Raw genomic sequence first — 21819 nt, 5'->3', positions numbered from 1 at the left:
CAATTAATTGATGAGTTAGCCTAGATATGGACTATAGTTTGTATACAATAATAGGCCATACAGGGCAATTTGAAATCAAATCATAACATTTAAAGTTAGAATTGGATAAATCTTTGTTATAGGTATACGTGTTAAATGCACTGTTGGTTTTGCCAAATGCAGACTGTTACTGTCCGTGGTGCTGAAATGGTCTCCCTTTGATTTTCATGTAAAACAATGATGAAGAGCAGCTATGGTTATTTCTAGCGACTGTTTTGAGTAAAGGTGTCAGTCAATCTTCAAAATCAGTCAATATTCCATTAATGCTGTTTATGAAAAACATATTTTAAAGGACTATCCGCATAACTTTAGATTGCCGACTTCATTCACTCATTTGGTCATGGTTAGCCAAATGACTGGACTTAACTGGACATGATAACATCATGATGTTGGGATATACCCACTCTGCAGATATTACTTGTGCAGTTGCAACACTTCCAGCGCTTGGTGTCAGTGTAGTTCAGTGATTCTGTGTATTTGGCAGCGCTTTACGTCATGTGCTTTATGTTCACCGAACCCTCACATTTGTCTCACTCAGTATGCGATAGCCACATCGCGACTGCCACTAAGTAGAACGTTTTTGATTCAAGAGATTTTGTGAAATAGACCTTTAGCGCGTCAACAGGACGATGAAGGCACTAGGTCTTTAAAATAGGACGCATTTTTCACGGACTGCTCATTACTATATCGGTTATGGAACAAAGAGGACAACGCAGATCCCGGAGGGAGCGACACTGTTGGTTTGCCATCATGGTGGTTTTGGACGTTTTATGGAGTGGAGCTTTGGCTCACATCCGATATTCTATATCCGAGGAGGTTGAAGAAGGAACCGTTGTCGGCAATATTGCTAAGGATCTGGGTCTAGATAAGAGTGTACTGAGAGATCGAGGATATCGCATTGTAGCAGGTTCGACTGAACCCTTGTTTCAGGTGAATCAAAACGATGGTATCCTGCATGTCAAAAGGAGGATAGACAGGGAGGAGGTGTGCGAACGGACCAGCCCATGTTTGATCCAGCTGAAAACGGTACTGGAAAACCCGCTGGAGATTCACTATGTGGCAGTGGAAATACTGGATATAAATGATCACGCGCCTGTTTTTCCAGAGAGTGAAAAACGGCTCGAGATTTTCGAGTCGGCTCTAGCAGGAGCGAAATTTCAGCTACAAGCAGCGCGAGACCCCGACGTAGGCCTGTTCTCCATTCAACAATATAAGCTCAGCCATAGTGAATATTTTAGGGTAGAAGTCAAGGATAGAGGCGCAGACCGTAAAGTGCCATTTTTAGTTCTGCAGAAGCAACTTGATAGAGAAACGACTGGCAGACATAAGCTACGTCTCACAGCCGTTGATGGAGGAAAACCGGTGAAGTCTGGTGATATAGACATAATTGTGGATGTACTTGATGTTAATGACAACTCGCCAGTGTTCAATGAAGAGCTGTATTCTGCTACACTTCAAGAAAATGCCCCTTTAGGCACCTTAGTGATTCGGGTAAATGCAAATGATTTGGATTACGGTGCAAACGGTGATGTCACATATTCATTTGGTAATGAAGTTGATTCCACATTAATGGAACTGTTCAGTATTGACCCAGAAACAGGGACAATTCAAGTAACAGGTCCGATAGATTTCGAGAAAAGTAAAAGTTATGAAATTGACATAAAAGCATCTGACAGAGGACACGTTCCACTGACGACTGCTAAAAGTGTTATGATAACTATTATTGACGTTAATGATAATGCTCCTGAGATAGAAGTGACTTCGTTTTCTAGCTCCATCAAGGAAGATTCTAAAATAGGAACGACCGTCGCCCTCATTAGCGTCAGTGATTTAGACTCGGGCATCAATGGTAAAGTAATTTGCACAATCAAAGAAGGTGTTCCCTTTAATTTATCACCTTCGTTACAAGAAAACATGTACGCTGTCGTAACAAGTAAGCAGTTGGACAGGGAAAATATTTCTCAATATTACGTCACAATTACTGCCAAAGATACAGGCGACCCCTCCTTTGTAACGGAAAAGACAATAAGCGTCATTATATCAGATGTGAATGACAACCGTCCAGAGTTTTTATCAAGCCCTTATACATTTTATATCACTGAAAATAACAGCCCAGCCGCGTCAGTATTTTCAATAAAAGCATCTGATCGTGATGAAAATGATAATTCTCTCGTCTCATATCACTTTGTGAGAGATGTGAGTGGAGATAAAGTGTCCTCGTTTTTAAACATAAATTCTGAAAATGGAGACATTATGGCGTTAAAAAGGTTCGACTTTGAAACACTGAAATCTTTCCAGTTCTACGTTGTTGCCTCAGATTCCGGAACTCCGTCACTGAGCAGCAACGTCACAGTGAACGTGTTCATTCTGGATCAGAACGACAACGCTCCAGTCATCCTGTATCCAGAAAGCTCGAATGGTTCTGCTGAAGGTGTGGAGGAGATTCCCCGCAATGTGAACGCAGGATACGTGGTGACTAAAGTCAGAGCCTATGACGCTGATATAGGATATAACGGCTGGTTACTGTTTTCACTGCAGGAAGTCACTGAGCACAGTCTCTTTACTTTGGACCGCTATACAGGACAGATCAAAACACTACGTCCATTCACAGAGACAGACGAGGCTGAGCATAAACTGGTCATACTGGTCAAAGACAATGGGAACGTTTCACTCTCAGCAACAGCTACTGTCATTGTCAAAGTTGTGGAGCCCAAAGAAGCTTTTGCAGCTTCTGATGTTAAAAGTTCAACAAAAGCAGACGAGGACACTAATGTGACTTTTTACCTGATGATAACTTTGGGCTCAGTTTCAGCTCTTTTTCTCATCAGTATCATTGTGTTGATTGCAATGCAGTGTTCAAATTCCACAGACTATACTTCTAAATATCTACAAGAGGCTAATTATGATGGAACACTGTGCCACAGCATCCAGTACAGATCTGGAGACAAACGGTACATGTTAGTTGGACCAAGGATGAGTATAGGATCTACTATAGTCCCAGGAAGCCATGCGAATACACTCATGCTTCCTGACAGGAGGAGAACATGTGAAGAGGTAAGATGCTTAATGTGCAAACTTTGACATAACAAACATTTTTCTGTAATGCTGCCATAAAGTTTTGTATTGCTCCACTATGGGTTTGTTGGTTTGATTTAAGATGGAAAATCATTCTCCTGGTCGTTCTTCGTTCTGAATGACTGCTGTTGACCAATTGCTGATACTATATTATTTTGCAATGGATTTTTTGGACCAACAAAAGCTGATGTGTTTCAGATTGGCGTAACTGCATCTTCAGTAGACATTCCCTTCGATTAGCCCTGGATAATCTGTGAAATAAACTTGCTGGAGGATGTGAAAAGCCTTGACATTTAGACTAAACTGCAGCACGCTATGGTCGTTGTCCATGGTGCTGAAAGTGCTGAAAAAGCTTAGTTTTCTATTTCTAATATCAATATCAGACAATCAAACAATTTCAAAGAAGGTTTTGTGTTCCATTATTTACAATGACGAGCATTAATGTATAAGCAACCCACAGTGCACAATATATGTTTCCAATTTTCTGCAGTGACAAATGAGGACACACGGTGTCAGTGTAATGTAAAAAGTCAGCTGAACGCGTGTTTTGTCGTCATTATTACTTTGTTCCACCTCCTGAGAACACTGCCACTGCGATAGAGGCAGCCTCGTTTATGAGCTTGTTCTACAGATGGCACATTTGCCCGAATAACCTACATGAAGTGACTGGATTTCTACACATTTAAACTGTCTGAATTCGTTTTTTTCAACACCGTTTCTATTGTTGTAATGGATTACTGATTATTTCGGGTCGAACCATGGAACAAAGAAGACGCGAGTCAGGATGGTCGCAACGATATCTGGCGGGCTGCGTGGTTGCTGTGCTGTTGTGGAGCGTCACCTCGGCGCAGTTAAGATATTCAATCTCTGAGGAAGTTGACGAAGGCACTGTGGTTGGGAACATCGCAAAAGATCTTGGCTTAGATAAGAACACATTAAAGGAGAGGAAGTATCGCATTGTATCCAGTAATGCGGAACATCTCTTTCATGTCAATCAAAACGACGGTATCCTGTACGTTAGTCGAAGAATTGACAGGGAGGTTGTATGCACGCAGAGCAGTACGTGTTTAATAGATATTAAAACTGTGCTAGAAAACCCACTGGAGGTGCATTATGTTGGAGTGGAGGTGCTGGACATAAACGATCATTCCCCAAGTTTTCTGGAGAAAGATAAAATATTGGAGATTTCAGAGTCTGTTTTGCCCGGAGCGCGATTTCAGCTAAAACCCTCACGAGATCCAGACAGTGGTCAGTTTTCAGTACAACAATATAAACTCAACAACAACGATCACTTCCGTTTGGAAATTAAGGATAAAGGAAACAATGGTAAAATACCTGTATTAGTAGTTCACAAATCACTAGACAGAGAAACTGCAGCAAACCACTCCTTAATAATGACGGCACTGGATGGAGGTAAACCTCCGAAATCTGGCGATATGCATATTTTAGTAAATGTTCTGGATGTGAATGACAACGCTCCTGTTTTTACGAAAGATATTTATTCTGTGATGCTCGATGAAAACGCACCAGTGGGTACAACTGTTGTACAAGTGAATGCAACTGATTTAGATGAAGGGCCAAATGGGGATGTGATTTATTCTTTTAGCAACGGTATGAATCAAAACATTTTAACCCTTTTTGATATCGATCAGTTAACAGGTGAGATAACAGTAAAATGTTCAATAGACTACGAAGAGAAGGATAGGTATGATATTGAAATTGAGGCATCAGATAAAGGTCAGGCTCCCCTAACTACAGAAAAAAGTGTCATCATTCAAATAGTTGATGTGAATGACAATGCGCCTGAGATTGAGGTCACCTCATTCTCAAGTTCCATCCCTGAAGACTCCAGACCTGGAACTACAGTGGCTCTTATCAGTGTCAATGACTTGGACTCTGGTCTGAATGGAAAAGTCATTTGCTCTATAGGTGAGGATGTTCCATTTGCTTTATCACCATCTTTACGAGATAAAATGTTTTCAATAGTGACCAAATCTGCTCTGGACAGAGAGAAACAGTCACATTATGACGTGACAATAACTGCAAAGGATGCTGGGCATCCTCCATTATCATCTGAGAAGACGATTACTGTTCTCGTGTCAGATGTGAATGACAACAGCCCAAAGTTTTCACACAGCCCCTTCACTTTTTACATGACTGAAGGTAATGAGCCAGGCGTCTTTGTGTTTTCAGTTAAAGCTTTTGATGTTGACGAAAATGAGAATGGACACATTTCATATCATATTCTCAGAAATGGAGGAGAAAATGTATTTCTCAACATAAACTCTGAGAATGGAGACATTTTGGCGCTGAAAAGTTTTGACTTTGAAACACTGAAAACATTCCAGTTCCACGTTGTTGCCTCAGATTCCGGAACTCCGTCACTGAGCAGCAATGCCACTGTGAACGTGTTCATTCTGGATCAGAACGACAACGCTCCAGTCATCCTGTATCCAGTCAGCTCGAATGGTTCTGCTCAAGGTGTGGAGGAGATTCCCCGCAATGTGAACGCAGGATACGTGGTGACAAAAGTCAGAGCCTATGACGCTGATATAGGATATAACGGCTGGTTACTGTTTTCACTGCAGGAAGTCACTGAGCACAGTCTCTTTACTTTGGACCGCTATACAGGACAGATCAAAACACTACGTCCATTCACAGAGACAGACGAGGCTGAGCATAAACTGGTCATACTGGTCAAAGACAATGGTAACGTTTCACTCTCAGCAACAGCTACTGTCATTGTCAAAGTTGTGGAGCCCAAAGAAGCTTTTGCAGCTTCTGATGTTAAAAGTTCAACAAAAGCAGATGAGGACACTAATGTGACTTTTTACCTGATGATAACTTTGGGCTCAGTTTCAGCTCTTTTTCTCATCAGTATCATCGTGTTGATTGCAATGCAGTGTTCAAAGTCCACAGAATATACTTCTAAATATCTACAAGAGGCTAATTATGATGGAACACTGTGCCACAGCATCCAGTACAGATCTGGAGACAAACGTTACATGTTAGTTGGACCCAGGATGAGTATAGGATCTACTATAGTCCCAGGAAGTCATGCGAATACACTAGTGCTCCCTGACAGAAGAGGGATATCTGGGGAGGTAAGACCTACAATTTCACTCTGTCTCCTGTCTGAACGGTCTAATGCTGTGTATAAACTTTATCTCATTGACAGATTATCTTACTCCATTGCACTGCTTTCGAAGCTGGTACATCTATCATGATTTTATATTTTCTCGATTCTGCATTAACCTGATATGTTCTCAGATATCTGTCATTGCTCATTGGATTTAATTTCTGCACAAAAACTTGCTGTACAATTAATTGATGAGTTAGCCTAGATCTGGACTATATTTTGTGTACAACAATAGGCCATACAGCGAAATTTGAAGTCAAATCATAACATTTAAAGTTAGAATTGTATAAATCTTTGTTATATGTATACGTGTTAAATGCACTGCTCGTTTTGCCAAATGCAGACTGTTACTGTCCGTGGTGCTGAAATTGTCTCCCTTTGATTTTCACGTAAAACAATGTTGAAAAGCAGCTATGGTTATTTCTAGAGACTGTTTTGGGTAACGGTGTCAGTTAATTCAATATTCCAATTCTGCTGTTTCTGAAAAACATATTTTAAAGGACTTTCCGCATAACTTTAGATTTCCAACTAAAGTTGTCGCATGTCTGAGATGTGTTAATGGCTTTGCTTTTAGGTAAATCATATGATGGCATCACCAGTGGAAGGCATTCTCATCATTAATATAGCTTTGTAAACACATCTTGAAATCCTTGAAAACTATCACCAAACGTATAGGTTACAACTGAGGTTAAGGCTTAGTGGACATCCATTTTTGACTAACTCTAATCTGAGCGTACTTGTACTTCACGTGAATATTATGTAATCCCGAGTGGCTAAAACTGGCATAATGACGAGTATTTTTAAGTGTTACATTTTAAGAAACTTAATTTTTACTTGATATCAGTGAGCCCCCCTTTTTTCTTTGTTTTGCTTTATTGCAGCAGTAATTTAATCGCAAGGTGTCAGTGTAGTATCAAAAAGGGCTCTTCGTGAGCTTTTCATCGCAGCACTTTAGATCCACCTCTTCAGTGGCTGCTCCAGTCGATGTAGTCGCAGTCGTTTCTGAGCTTCTCACTTCCTTTGTGAATACGCTGGGCAATCATGTTTGTCATTGTCGGCGGAGAATGAATATTTTCAAACGTGGAAGAACTTAATCTCGTTTTAAAGAAGTAATTCTTTGTCTGACGGATTATTGACAGCCAAGTGTTTAACGATGGAACGAAGAAGATACAAGGGGCGATATACGCGAGGGTATTTGCTCAGTAGCGTGGCTGCTTTGCTTTTGTGGAGCGTGGCCTCGGCGCAAATACGATATTCCATCCCAGAGGAGGTTGACGAAGGAACTGTGGTTGGAAATATCGCTAAAGATCTTGGATTAGACAAAGCCACCCTAAAAGACAGGAAGTATCGCATTGTGTCTACTGTTGCGGATCATCTTTTCCATGTCAATCAAAACGATGGAATTCTGTATGCGAGCAAGAAAATTGACAGAGAAGATGTGTGCGCGCAAACCAGTACGTGTTTAATAAATCTAAAAACAGTGCTAGAAAACCCACTGGAGGTCCACTATGTTAGAGTGGAAGTGTTGGATATAAATGATCATTGTCCAGATTTCCCAGAGAAAGAGAAAACGTTGGAGATATCAGAGTCTGTGCTGCCCGGAGTACGAACTCCACTGCAACCCGCACGAGATCCAGACGGTGGGCCTTTTTCTGTTCAGCAGTACAAACTCAGCTCGAATGACCACTTTCGTTTAGAAGTTAAGGACAAGGGAGAAGATGGAAAAATACCCCTTTTAATTGTTCAAAAATCTTTGGATAGGGAGTCAGTGGGAAGCCACTCATTAGTACTTACGGCACTGGATGGAGGAAAACCTCCGAAATCTGGTGAAATGAATATACTAATAAAGGTTTTAGACATAAACGATAACGCTCCTGTTTTCTCCCAGGACGTTTATTCCGTACTGCTCGATGAAAATGCTTCGATTGGAACAACAGTGATAGAAGTAAATGCAACAGATTTAGATGAAGGATCAAATGGGGAAGTGGTTTATTCATTTAGCAGTATTGTCAATCGTAAGTTACTCGATATCTTTGATATCAATCCATCGACAGGGGAAATAATTGTAAAGGGTTTAATAGACTATGAAGGGAAAGACAGATATGAAATTGAAATTCAGGCATCAGATAAAGGCACCGCTCCTTTATCTACACAAAAAAGCGTAATTATTAGGATTGTTGACGTGAACGATAACGCACCTGAGATTGAGGTCACCTCATTTTCAAGCTTCATTCCTGAAAACTCCAGAGCTGGAACTACAGTTGCTCTTATCAGTGTCAATGACTTGGACTCTGGTCTGAATGGAAAAGTTATTTGCTCTATAGGTGAGGATGTTCCATTTGTTTTATCACCATCCCTACAAGATAAAATGTTTTCATTAGTTACCAAATCTCCTCTGGACAGAGAGAAGCAGTCTCTCTATGACGTGACAATAACTGCAAAGGATGCTGGTCAGCCGTCACTGTCCTCTGAAAAAACAATTACTGTCCTCGTGTCAGATGTGAATGACAACAGCCCAGAGTTTTCAGTGAGTCCTTATACTTTCTACATCACTGAAGCTAATGTGCCAGGTGTCTCCGTGTTTTCAGTTAAAGCTTTTGATGTGGATGAGAATGAGAATGGACACATTTCATATCATATTCTCAGAGATGGAAGTGGGGACAATAAAGTGACTTCATTTCTCAACATAAACTCTGAGAATGGAGGCATTCTTGCGCTCAAAAGTTTTGATTTTGAAACACTGAAAACTTTCCAGTTCCACGTTGTTGCGTCTGATTCTGGAACTCCATCACTGAGCAGCAATGTCACTGTGAACGTGTTCATTCTGGATCAGAACGACAACGCTCCAGTCATCCTGTATCCAGTCAGCTCGAACGGTTCTGCTGAAGGTGTGGAGGAGATTCCCCGCAATGTGAACGCGGGATACGTGGTGACTAAAGTCAGAGCCTATGACGCTGATATAGGATATAACGGCTGGTTACTGTTTTCACTGCAGGAAGTTACTGAGCACAGTCTCTTTACTTTGGACCGCTATACAGGACAGATCAAAACACTTCGCCCATTCACAGAGACAGACGAGGCTGAGCATAAACTGGTCATACTGGTCAAAGACAATGGGAACATTTCACTCTCAGCAACAGCTACCGTCATTGTCAAGGTTGTGGAGCCCAAAGAAGCTTTTGCAGCTTCTGATGTTAAAAGTTCAACAAAAGCAGATGAGGACACTAATGTGACTTTTTACCTGATGATAACTTTGGGCTCAGTTTCAGCTCTTTTTCTCATCAGTATCATTGTGTTGATTGCAATGCAGTGTTCAAAGACCACAGAATATACTTCTAAATATCTACAAGAGGCTAACTATGATGGAACACTGTGTCACAGCATCCAGTACAGATCTGGAGACAAACGGTACATGTTAGTTGGACCAAGGATGAGTATAGGATCTACTATAGTCCCAGGAAGCCATGCGAATACACTAGTGCTTCCTGACAGGAGGAGAGTGTCTGAGGAGGTAAGATTGTTCTTCTCATGGAATCTCTGTTTTTTCTGTTAGCAATCATTCATTCGTTTATTAATTGACTCCTTCAGTCAATCCTTTACTGCACCCATTTGCTGTGTGTTTGTTCAAATCATAATATAGCAATGAAGGTGAAGCAAGAAAATTTGACTTGCACCCTTGTTTACAGTTTATGTTTTAGTCATATTGCACGGATTTATAAATGGGTAACACTTTATTTTCATATTCCATTGTTGACCCTCTATTAGTAATCAATATCATGTCTAAAAATATCTACTTCTGATTAATTTTTACCATATGAAAGTTAACAGGATCATGTCAATATTTGACCGAAATATACATTCTTAGTTACTTATCTGTTGACTATATTTTTGTTTACGTAAACATGAAATCATAAATTAGTTGACAATTAGTTATTTGTTTTTGACAGTCAACTATCCGATTGTGATACGATACTTGCGTGTGTAAATGTGAATCAGAGCCTTCTAATTAAAGTGAAGAACAGTACATAAACAAGTGTTAAGTTATTATCTGTTGACATGATATTAAACACCTGTAGATCACCAATAGAGAATCAAAAATGAACGATCAGCAAAGTGATACCACTAAATGTGATTGATTTGTTGACGTATGCTATCTCTTGGTGCTTCTGCGGTATGGTGATCTCGTTGTTTCTCCTCTATATGCTGTGTTAACATATCGGTGTTTGATACGAAGTGAAACTTGTGCTTTCAGTAACATCAGAACATCATTTGAGTTATTTCCCTATTACTCAAACACTTGGTTGGCTATATTGTATTTACAAGCGATGCAGGTCGCTGTCTGTGGTGCTGAAATGTTTCACTCCCATGTTTCCAGCTTGTTGCTGAGAAACGTTTAAAGCCACGGACGGATTAAATGCCATAAGTTGATGTTGTTGTTGTTTCCAGTGCGATTGAATTGAGATAGTTGGATAAATTGCTTCGTTTTGTGATATTGGCAAAATATTTGATTTAATATACTCCATTTATAACTTAAAACTTATAACAAATTATAAACTATGATTCTCTTGCAATGAACGTTTTGATCGCATGGTGTCAGTGTGTTTGGAAAATTACTCCTTTAGTCTTCAGCGTATTTTGGTTCCACCTCTTTATAGCATTCTCAGTTCGACACTGAGAGCAGTCGCTTTCTTCTACCTTTGACAAACACGGTCCCGTATTTTCATCACATTTGAAACAGTGACGATTTGCATACAGGGATGAACTGGTTTTATTTCTTTCAAAACTATTATTGAACTGGAAAGGAATCGGAAATCGCTGTTTTCTAATCATGGAACAAAGAGGATGCGAGGCGAGAGGACGGTGGATCGGCTGCGTGGTTGCTGTGCTTTTGTGGAGTTTGGCATCCGCGCAATTAAGGTACTCAATTTCCGAGGAAGTCGACGAAGGAACAGTGGTTGGGAATATCGCAAAGGATCTCGGATTGGATAAAAACGCATTGAAAGACAGGAAGTATCGAATTGTATCCAGCAATGTGGATCCTCTTTTTCATGTAAATCAGAACGATGGCGTCCTGTACGTGAGCCGAAAGATTGACAGGGAAGACGTGTGCGAGCGGACCAGCACATGCATAATAAATCTAAAAACGGTGCTAGAAAACCCACTAGAGGTGCACTATGTGGGAGTGGAGGTGTTGGATATCAACGACCATTATCCCAGTTTCCCAGAGAAAGATAAAGCGTTGGAAATTGCAGAGTCTGTGATGCCTGGACTACGCATTCCTCTGAAAGCATCACGAGATCCAGACGGTGGCGCTTTTTCAATTCAGCAGTATAGACTCAGCCAAAACGAGCACTTCCGTTTAGAAGTTAAAGACAAAGGCGAAGATGGTAAAATACCTATTTTAATTGTGCAAAAATCTTTGGATAGAGAGACTGCGCGGAGTCACTCGTTAGTTCTGACCGCAATGGATGGAGGGAAACCTCCGAAATCTGGTGAAATGAATATACTTGTAAAGGTTTTAGATGTGAATGATAACGCTCCTGTTTTCTCTCAGGATGTTTACACTGTGATGCTTGACGAAAACGTTCCGGTAGACACGACAGTCATACAAGTAAATGCAACTGATTTAGATGAAGGTGCAAATGGAGAAGTCATGTATTCGTTCAGCAACAGTGTCAGTCACAGACTGTCTAAGCTTTTTGATATCAATCCATCAACAGGTGAAATAACTGTGAAAGGTTTAATAGACTACGAAGAAAAAGATAAATATGAAATTGAAATACAAGCATCAGACAAAGGTCCTGCTCCACTAACGTCAGAAAAAAGTGTCATCATCAAAATAGTTGATGTGAACGATAACGCACCTGAGATTGAGGTCACCTCATTTTCGAGCTCCATTCCTGAAGACTCCAGACCTGGAACTACAGTTGCTCTCATCAGTGTCAATGACTTGGACTCTGGTCTTAACGGAAAGGTGATTTGCGCCATAGGTGAGGATGTTCCATTTGCTTTATCACCATCCCTACAAGATAAAATGTTTTCATTAGTTACTAGATCTCCCCTGGACAGAGAGAAACAGTCAATATATGATGTAACACTAATTGCGAAGGATGCAGGTCAGCCATCACTGTCGTCTGAAAAGAAAATGACTGTCCTCGTGTCAGATGTGAATGACAACAATCCAAAGTTTTCAGCGAGCCCCTATACTTTTTACATCACTGAAGCTAATGTGCCAGGTGTATCTATGTTTTCGGTCCAAGCTTTTGATGCGGATGAAAATGAGAATGGACACATTTCCTATCATATTCTCAGAGATGGAAGTGGGGACAATAAAGTGACTTCATTTCTCAACATAAACTCTGAGAATGGAGACATTCTTGCGCTCAAAAGTTTTGACTTTGAAACACTGAAAACTTTCCAGTTCCACGTTGTTGCGTCTGATTCTGGAACTCCATCACTGAGCAGCAACGTCACTGTGAACGTGTTCATTCTGGATCAGAACGACAACGCTCCAGTCATCCTGTATCCAGTCAGCTCGAACGGTTCTGCTGAAGGTGTGGAGGAGATTCCCCGCAATGTGAACGCAGGATACGTGGTGACTAAAGTCAGAGCCTATGACGCTGATATAGGATATAACGGCTGGTTACTGTTTTCACTGCAGGAAGTCACTGAGCACAGTCTCTTTACTTTGGACCGCTATACAGGACAGATCAAAACACTACGTCCATTCACAGAGACAGACGAGGCTGAGCATAAACTGGTCATACTGGTCAAAGACAATGGGAACGTTTCACTGTCAGCAACAGCTACTGTCTATGTCAAAGTTGTGGAGCCCAAAGAAGCTTTTGCAGCTTCTGATGTTAAAAGTTCAACAAAAGCAGATGAGGACACTAATGTGACTTTTTACCTGATGATAACTTTGGGCTCAGTTTCAGCTCTTTTTCTCATCAGTATCATTGTGTTGATTGCAATGCAGTGTTCAAAGACCACAGACTATACTTCTAAATATCTACAAAAGGCTAATTATGATGGAACACTGTGTCACAGCATCCAGTACAGATCTGGAGAAAAGCGATACATGTTAGTTGGACCCAGGATGAGTATAGGATCTACTATAGTCCCAGGAAGTCATGCGAATACACTCGTGCTGCCTGACAGGAGGAGAACATGTGAAGAGGTAAGACATTCATTTTTAGGTTCAATAAAGTGCCAACAAAGGTGAAATAACCTACATAAATGTAGAGCAGGTGGAGGAACTATGCGTGAAATTTCAATAGGTTGTACGAGACTGCTGTGATTGGTAGCAAAATTGGTTCTCTGACAGATGGGATTAGTTATATGATTGGCAAAGTTGACGCTTTTGTGCTGATGTGTCAGGGGATAGAGATCGACAGAAGTAAAATATATCAATACAAAACACACGTATATTTGATGAAGCTCTGTTCTTGAATGTACTGGTCAAAACACAGCACCAGCTGTTACTGGACATAATTGTGTCCTATATGAATGCACTAAATTTTAGAAATACTAATAGATATACTAATAATGTATGACATAATTAGGGTTACATAAAACGTGTTTTCGTCGCTTCATCTACCTTTGATTTCACTATTTTTTAGACGAACAGAGCTGCAATAACCTTCTGCGTCGCATGGTGACAGCAAAATTGCAAACAGTGTCTCTAGATCTTTTCATCGTCACGAGGTCCAACTCTGCTTTTTGTCATTACGTGAAAACAGCTTGAACATGAAGCTGTAGCTCTGTATCACTGACAGCGCTGGTTTGGCGATGGGGCGCAGTTTGTAACCGAAGAAGGTTTATTGTTGTTTCTTGAACACACCATTATAATCCAGGAGTATTTTTTGTGTACATAATGGAACAAAGGGGACGCCAGACGTGGATGAAGCGATGGAGATGCGCCACTTACGCGTTTGTCCTGGTAACAATCTGCAGCGAAGCCACGGCGCAGATTAGATATTCTATCTCCGAAGAGGTGGAAGAAGGAAGTGTTGTTGGAAACATAGCGAAAGATTTGGGACTCGATAAGGCTACACTGAAAAATAGAGAACATCGTATTGTTGGCAGTTCTAAAGAACCCCTTTTTAATTTGGATAAAGGAGACGGTATCCTGTATGTCAGTCGGAAAGTAGACAGGGAGGAGATCTGTGAACGAAGCGACTCGTGTGTAATCAGCCTCAAAACAGTACTAGAAAATCCACTGGAAATCCATTACGTGACCATAGAAGTGTTGGACATAAACGACCACTCCCCCGTCTTTCCAGAGAAACAGAAAAGGCTGGAGATATTCGAATCGACATTACCAGGGGCAAGATTCCAGCTTCAACCTGCACGCGACCCAGATGGTGGTCAGTTTTCTGTTCAGCAATACAAGCTGAGTCAAAATGATCACTTTCGTTTGGAAATAAAGGACAGGGGCGAAGAGCGTAAGATGCCCTTTCTGATTTTACAGAAGCAATTAGACAGAGAAGTTATGAGAGAACACAAGCTTTTGCTTTCAGCTATTGATGGTGGGAGACCGGCGAAGTCTGGAACAATAGAGATACTGATTGTGGTGCTTGACGTCAACGACAATTCACCAGTTTTTACACAAGAGGCGTATTCCGCCTCTATAAACGAAAACACAGCCCCTGGTACAATAGTTATCCAGGTTAATGCGACAGATTCGGACGAAAGCGCAAACAGCGACATCGTTTACTCATTTGGAAACGAAGTTGATGTTAATGTGCCAAAACTATTTAGTATAGACCCAGAGACTGGGGAAATTAAAGTGATAGGTGTAATTGATTTTGAAGAAAAGAAAACATATGCAATTGATGTACAAGCTTCGGATAAAGGACCCGTTCCTTTGACCTCAGACAAAACTGTGATAATAAAAGTAATTGATCATAATGATAATCCACCAGAAATTGAAGTGACATCGTTTTCCAAATCGGTTCCCGAGGATTCTAGAATTGGAACAACTGTAGCATTGATCAGCGCCAGTGATTTGGATTCAGGCCCGAATGGAAAGGTTTCTTGCTTTATACGCGAGGACGTTCCCTTCGTTGTGTCTCCGTCCTTTCAAGATAACATGTATGCCATAGTTACCAAGTCCCAACTAGACAGAGAAGAAAAGTCTTTGTATGAACTGACAATTGTTGCAAAGGACACCGGTGAACCGGTGCTCTCATCTGAAAAGATTGTAACCGTAGTTGTATCGGATGTGAATGATAACAGACCGCAGTTTATGCTGACCCCGTATACTTTTTATATTTTTGAAAACAACGACCTAACAACACCGGTATTTTCAGTTCGCGCATTTGATCTCGACGATAATGACAATGCGTGTATTTCCTATCACATTCACAGAGACAGTGGTGGGAGTAGCGGGCTATTCTTAAATATTAACTCTGAAAATGGAGACATTATGGCGCTCAAAAGTTTTGACTTTGAAACACTGAAAACTTTCCAGTTCCACGTTGTTGCGTCAGATTCCGGAACTCCGTCACTGAGCAGCAATGTCACAGTGAATGTGTTCATTCTGGATCAGAACGACAACGCTCCAGTCATCCTGTATCCAGTCAGCTCGAATGGTTCTGCTGAAGGTGTGGAGGAGATTCCCCGCAATGTGAACGCAGGATACGTGGTGACAAAAGTCAGAGCCTATGACGCTGATATAGGATATAACGGCTGGTTACTGTTTTCACTGCAGGAAGTCACTGAACACAGTCTCTTTACTTTGGACCGCTATACAGGACAGATCAAAACACTACGTCCATTCACAGAGACAGACGAGGCTGAGCATAAACTGGTCATACTGGTCAAAGACAATGGGAACATTTCACTCTCAGCAACAGCTACTGTCATTGTCAAAGTTGTGGAGCCCAAAGAAGCTTTTGCAGCTTCTGATGTTAAAAGTTCAACAAAAGCAGATGAGGACACTAATGTGACTTTTTACCTGATGATAACTTTGGGCTCAGTTTCAGCTCTTTTTCTCATCAGTATCATCGTGTTGATTGCAATGCAGTGTTCAAAGACCACAGAATATACTTCTAAATATCTACAAGAGGCTAATTACGATGGAACACTGTGTCACAGCATCCAGTACAGATCTGGAGACAAACGGTACATGTTAGTTGGACCAAGGATGAGTATAGGATCTACTATAGTCCCAGGAAGCCATGCAAACACACTAGTGCTTCCTGACAGGAGGAGAGTGTCTGAGGAGGTAAGACATGCTTCTTTGTATCAGAAAAGTCATCTTCTTCAGGGTATACCTGCATAACTTCATTTGTTCAAGTGCAAAACTATACAATCACACCACCTCATCAAAAAAGCCAGGTAGAAACTGATCATAGGTTATGAGTGAAATGGGTCAGTTGTGTCATTGAATTAAGGTGTTATTGGTTTACAGGTGGTTGGATGTACAGTCGTTTCTCAAACGAGATATTTTGACTTGGAAATTACTCATTATTTTGCTGATGTTTGTGGCAATTTACATCACATATGTCTAAAATATGTTGAATGCATGTGGTCACATATTAGAACATAAACGTATCCAAGTCCGAATTATTTCAGAACACTCCTGACGAAAAGCATACTCTCCATTTGTTTTGGACACGTGTTTAACGATGTTGGATATCTGAGGATGTGCAGGATGTGTTGTTGTGTTTCCCTCCACGTTATAGCTATGCAGAACTCGTGTCAGAACTTAGGCTGCACTGTATTCTCTTCCAACTAGTGTGAATGCACGAGGTCGCTGTCCGTGGTGCTGAAAGTTGATTCGGTGAACGCTGTCATTTCAGTTAAAATGCTAAAAGAAAATAAACATCACATAGATGTTTTTTTATTATTATTTGAAAGCCTTGTTCGTGACTCCAGCTCATTGCTTAATACATCGGCGTCATTGTTTGATGATTCTGAATCATGTATTAAACTGCCATTGCGTGCATTATTATTGCTACTATTAGAAGAACAGTGGAATTAATTTCATGATTGTTATTATTTAATTGCTTGTTGATGTCATCCGATTATTGTTTTTTTTAAATGAAAGAAACTAAGAAAAAAATAGTGCAGTCAATTTTAAAACACCCAAATACTGCTAATTATTTCAGGCAAGGCTACATTTGATCGCATGATGTCACTGCAGAAGCAGTCCTGTTCAGTATGTCGTAAAAAGAAACCCCTCCCCTAAATGGTAGCTTGGCATTTCATCGGTGAAGGCGGCATTGCGTATCTGTGGATACTGGGTCTGGATGTGCAAATCGCTGCCTTTTAAAGACGTTTTCCTTTTTATTTTACACAGGATATTTGATGGCTGACGTCTGTTTTGTGGTTTAACCATTTTCGTATGGTTGTGGATTCAAATCCATTTTTCTTTTCAAATATGGCAGAAAGAGGAGGATGTGGAGGATGGCCGACGCTACTGGTCGCTTTCATGGCAGCAACGTGTATACTATGGGATGTGTGTTCCGCCCAAACAAGATATTCCATCTCTGAGGAGCTCAAAGAAGGAACTCGGGTTGGAAATATTGCTAAGGACTTAGGTCTGGATCTCGGTGTTTTAAAAGCAAGGGGATTTCGGATCGTGTCTGGCTCGAACGACCCGATGTTTCAGGTTAACCAGAACGATGGCATTATATATGTAAATACGAAAATAGACCGGGAGGAGGTGTGTGAGCGAAGTAGTACATGTCTAATAAATTTAAAAGCGGTGCTGGAAGACCCATTAGAAATACATTATGTTTCGGTGGAGATTCAAGACATAAATGACCACAGTCCCAAATTCCCCGAAAATGAGTCGCGACTGGAAATATTTGAGTCAGCGCTACCTGGCGAACGATTCCAGCTGCAAGCTGCGCGTGATCCTGACAGCGGGATCTTTTCAGTTCAACAGTACAAACTAAGTCAGAATGATCACTTTCGTTTGGAGGTAAAAGACAGAGGCAGCGATGGTAAAATCCCTATTTTGTACTTACAAAAATCTCTAGACAAAGAAACCGAAAGACATCACAAACTTAAACTCTCTGCCATTGATGGAGGAAAACCTCCCCAGACAGGAACTACTGAGATATTAGTAGAGGTTTTGGATGTTAATGACAATCTACCTGTGTTCACAAAGGACGCGTATTCTGTCTTACTTCCCGAAAATTCGCGTGTTGGTACAATGGTCATTCACGTGAACGCCACTGATTTAGACGACGGTTCTAACGGTGAGGTTGTCTACTCCTTTGGAAGAAATGTTAATGAAAATGTGCGCAAATTTTTTGACATAGACAGAAACACAGGCGCAATAACTGTTAAAGGAGTGTTGGACTACGAAGAAAAAGACAGATATGAAATCGACATACAGGCATCGGATAGGGGCACTGTTCCTTTAAAAGCGGACAAAAGCGTAATTATAAATATAGTTGACCTAAACGACAATATTCCTGAAATCGAAGTAACATCATTTTCTAGCGCAATCGCAGAGGACTCTAAACCTGGAACAACCGTGGCACTGATTAGTGTCAGTGATTTGGACTCTGGTCTGAATGGAAAAGTAATTTGTTTTATTAGTGACAGTGTTCCGTTCACTTTAAATCCATCCCTACAAGATAATATGTATTCTCTTGTCACAAAATCGTCTCTGGACAGAGAATATCAGTCTCATTATGATGTCACAGTAGTTGCAAAAGATGGAGGTGAATCACCTTTATCTTCTGAAAAGACAATAAGTGTTGTTGTGTCTGATGTAAATGACAACAAACCAAAGTTTGCACTGAGCCCCTATTCGTTTTATGTCACAGAGAACAACATCCAAGGAGTCTCTTTATTTTCTGTCAGGGCCTCTGACTGTGACGAAAATGAGAACGCCATTATTTCTTATCACATTATGAGGGATGGGAGTGATGATAAAAAAGTTGCCTCGTTTCTAAACATTAATTCCGAAAATGGAGACATTATGGCGTTAAAGGCTTTTGACTTTGAAACACTGAAAACTTTCCAGTTCCACGTTGTTGCGTCTGATTCTGGAACTCCGTCACTGAGCAGCAACGTCACTGTGAACGTGTTCATTCTGGATCAGAACGACAACGCTCCAGTCATCCTGTATCCAGTCAGCTCGAACGGTTCTGCTGAAGGTGTGGAGGAGATTCCCTGCAATGTGAACGCAGGATACGTGGTGACTAAAGTCAGAGCCTATGACGCTGATCTAGGATATAACGGCTGGTTACTGTTTTCACTGCAGGAAGTCACTGAGCACAGTCTGTTTACTTTGGACCGCTATACAGGACAGATCAAAACACTTCGTCCATTCACAGAGACAGACGAGGCTGAGCATAAACTGGTCATACTGGTCAAAGACAATGGGAACGTTTCCCTCTCAGCAACAGCTACTGTCATTGTCAAAGTTGTGGAGCCCAAAGAAGCTTTTGCAGCTTCTGATGTTAAAAGTTCAACAAAAGCAGACGAGGACACTAATGTGACTTTTTACCTGATGATAACTTTGGGCTCAGTTTCAGCTCTTTTTCTCATCAGTATCATTGTGTTGATTGCAATGCAGTGTTCAAAGACCACAGACTATACTTCTAAATATCTACAGGAGGCTAATTATGATGGAACACTGTGCCACAGCATCCAGTACAGATCTGGAGACAAACGGTACATGTTAGTTGGACCCAGGATGAGTATAGGATCTACTATAGTCCCAGGAAGTCATGCAAATACTCTAGTGCTCCCTGACAGGAGGAGAACATGTGAAGAGGTAAGAGTGTCTTTCCAGGGAATCCTTGCTTTTTTATGTTAGCATTCATTTGTTTGTTAATTGATTTGTTCAGTAAATTGTTTTCTGCACATGAGCTGCGTGTTTCGTTTACATAGGTGAAGCAGGTGATTTGACTGGGACCCTGTTGTTTACAGTTTAGGTTTTAGTGATGTTGTAACAAATGGGTAACACTTCATGTTTTATAATCCATTGTTGACTCTCTATCAGTAATCAAGAAGTATTCAGTATCAGAATAAGTATAGGATCTACTCTAGTCCCAGGAAGTCATGCAAATACTCTAGTGCTCCCTGACAGGAGAACATCTGAGGTGGTAAAAATAGCTGCCTTGTGTCAGGGCAGTTCTAAGAATACTTCTGACTTGAGATGCAGATCACAATGTTAAAATACTGAACCACACATTTAGAACAGATGCATTGAGATTGAACATAAGGCGCACACACATGAGAGGAAGGTGGATAATTTAGCTTTCTACTCTTTGGACAAGGAGGTTACTAGAAAATGGTGTGAAAGACATATATACACTCTATTGGAGGACATGATCCCTTTTGATCAACAAAATAGGTCATATTTTAATCTGTGTGAAGTTCTGTATACTAGACTCCAAGCCTGATTCTCTGTCGAACACTGTTTGTTGCCCATAGCAACAAGATGGGAGATCCACCTCTCAGAGCCCACTGGTTTCCACAGACTAGCATGCACCGAGCTATCTTAGCAACAGCAGCAGAAGAGAGGATGAAGGAGGGGGGGCTCTGGAGCAGCAGAGGGGGGAGGGGAAGTGGCTTTTGTGTATCTCATCCACACATATATGAGATTTTCTGAAAGTTGGTTAATATAGATCGAAACACATGGATTATGCCAACAAAACCCTTGGATAAATCAGGAGGCGATTGGTATAGGAGGAATATTGAAGGCAGGACAAACAACTGGGTCAACCTTAGATTTCCGACCTGGAAAATGTCTGTTAGGCAAATAGGCATTTGAAACTGTCATTAAATTTCCCTTTGTTTAAAGCGGATTGGTTATTTTGATCCACTGAAAATCATGTGAAACCACAGCAGTAAACCATTGTGGAGTCTGACTGTAGGGTGGGGAAAAAAAAATCAATGCAGATTCAGTCTAAGGCAGCAGCAGCTAGGCTTCATTAAGTGGGGAATGAACACACTGTCATTGCTGTTCCATGATCCAGTTTCATTCAGTGTCCCTGTAAAAAAGCAAGAGCTGCCCCTTTTCATGCACTGCATGTGTACGTGTATGAATATTTTATGTGAACGTGTTTGTGTGAGAGATGGAAAGACAGGAAATGTGCGAGGCATCATACACGCTGCTGTTCGGCTACAATGCTAAAGTGAACTGTGCCTGGATAGCAGATGCCCAGGAGAAGAATATGAATATTGATGTCATGAAGAAGTGAATCACATACAAATGTGATGTCAATGGATCAGAAATGCATGTCTCCATTTACACTAAGATACAGGTTGTAGTGTATATCTCTTACTGTACTAGAAGCACTTTTATTGCTTTGTTTTTAGATCGATGGAACATTAGCAGAGAATGAATTGCAACTAGTGCCATTAAGAATTACACATTAACCACTACTGATTCAACACTGTTTGTCCGTATGATGGATGCAAACTAATTTTAAACTATAACTTGTACTTCATATTTGTAACCATAAGCAATATTACTATAAACAGCAAACTGCAATCAGAGCACAGTATTATTTCCCTTCTGTCTGCTCTCTCCGGAGGTGTGGCTGCTTGGTCGAGTGGCATTGTCGGTCTGCTTGACTGGCTCAGCAGAT

The 21819-nt window shown here is 40.9% G+C and overlaps 1 protein-coding gene across 16 annotated transcripts in view; it reads left to right on the top strand.

The window, feature by feature from the left end:
* Nucleotides 1-21819, top strand: part of LOC122778031 (protocadherin alpha-C2-like) — a 158645-nt gene that overhangs the window by 38186 nt on the left and 98640 nt on the right. Inside the window, exon 1 of one of the 16 annotated variants that reach the window (XM_044039567.1) lies at nucleotides 652-3093. The exons of 10 other annotated variants lie outside the window; for them this stretch is intronic. In XM_044039567.1, coding sequence (XP_043895502.1) covers nucleotides 733-3093 — 2361 coding nt within the window. In that variant the 5' untranslated portion in view covers nucleotides 652-732. Of the gene's footprint in view, nucleotides 1-651; nucleotides 3094-3857; nucleotides 6219-7305; nucleotides 9765-10973; nucleotides 13431-14111; nucleotides 16482-17624; nucleotides 19998-21819 lie in introns of those variants that run through there. 5 more of the 16 variants (XM_044039576.1, XM_044039568.1, XM_044039573.1 and 2 more) reach the window with 5 other exon arrangements.

This window comes from Solea senegalensis, linkage group LG12 (genome assembly GCF_019176455.1).
Source record: "Solea senegalensis isolate Sse05_10M linkage group LG12, IFAPA_SoseM_1, whole genome shotgun sequence".
Classification (NCBI taxonomy): Eukaryota; Metazoa; Chordata; class Actinopteri; order Pleuronectiformes; family Soleidae; genus Solea; species Solea senegalensis.
Note: the sequence above shows the minus strand (reverse complement) of the source record. Positions and strands in the feature narration are given on the sequence as shown.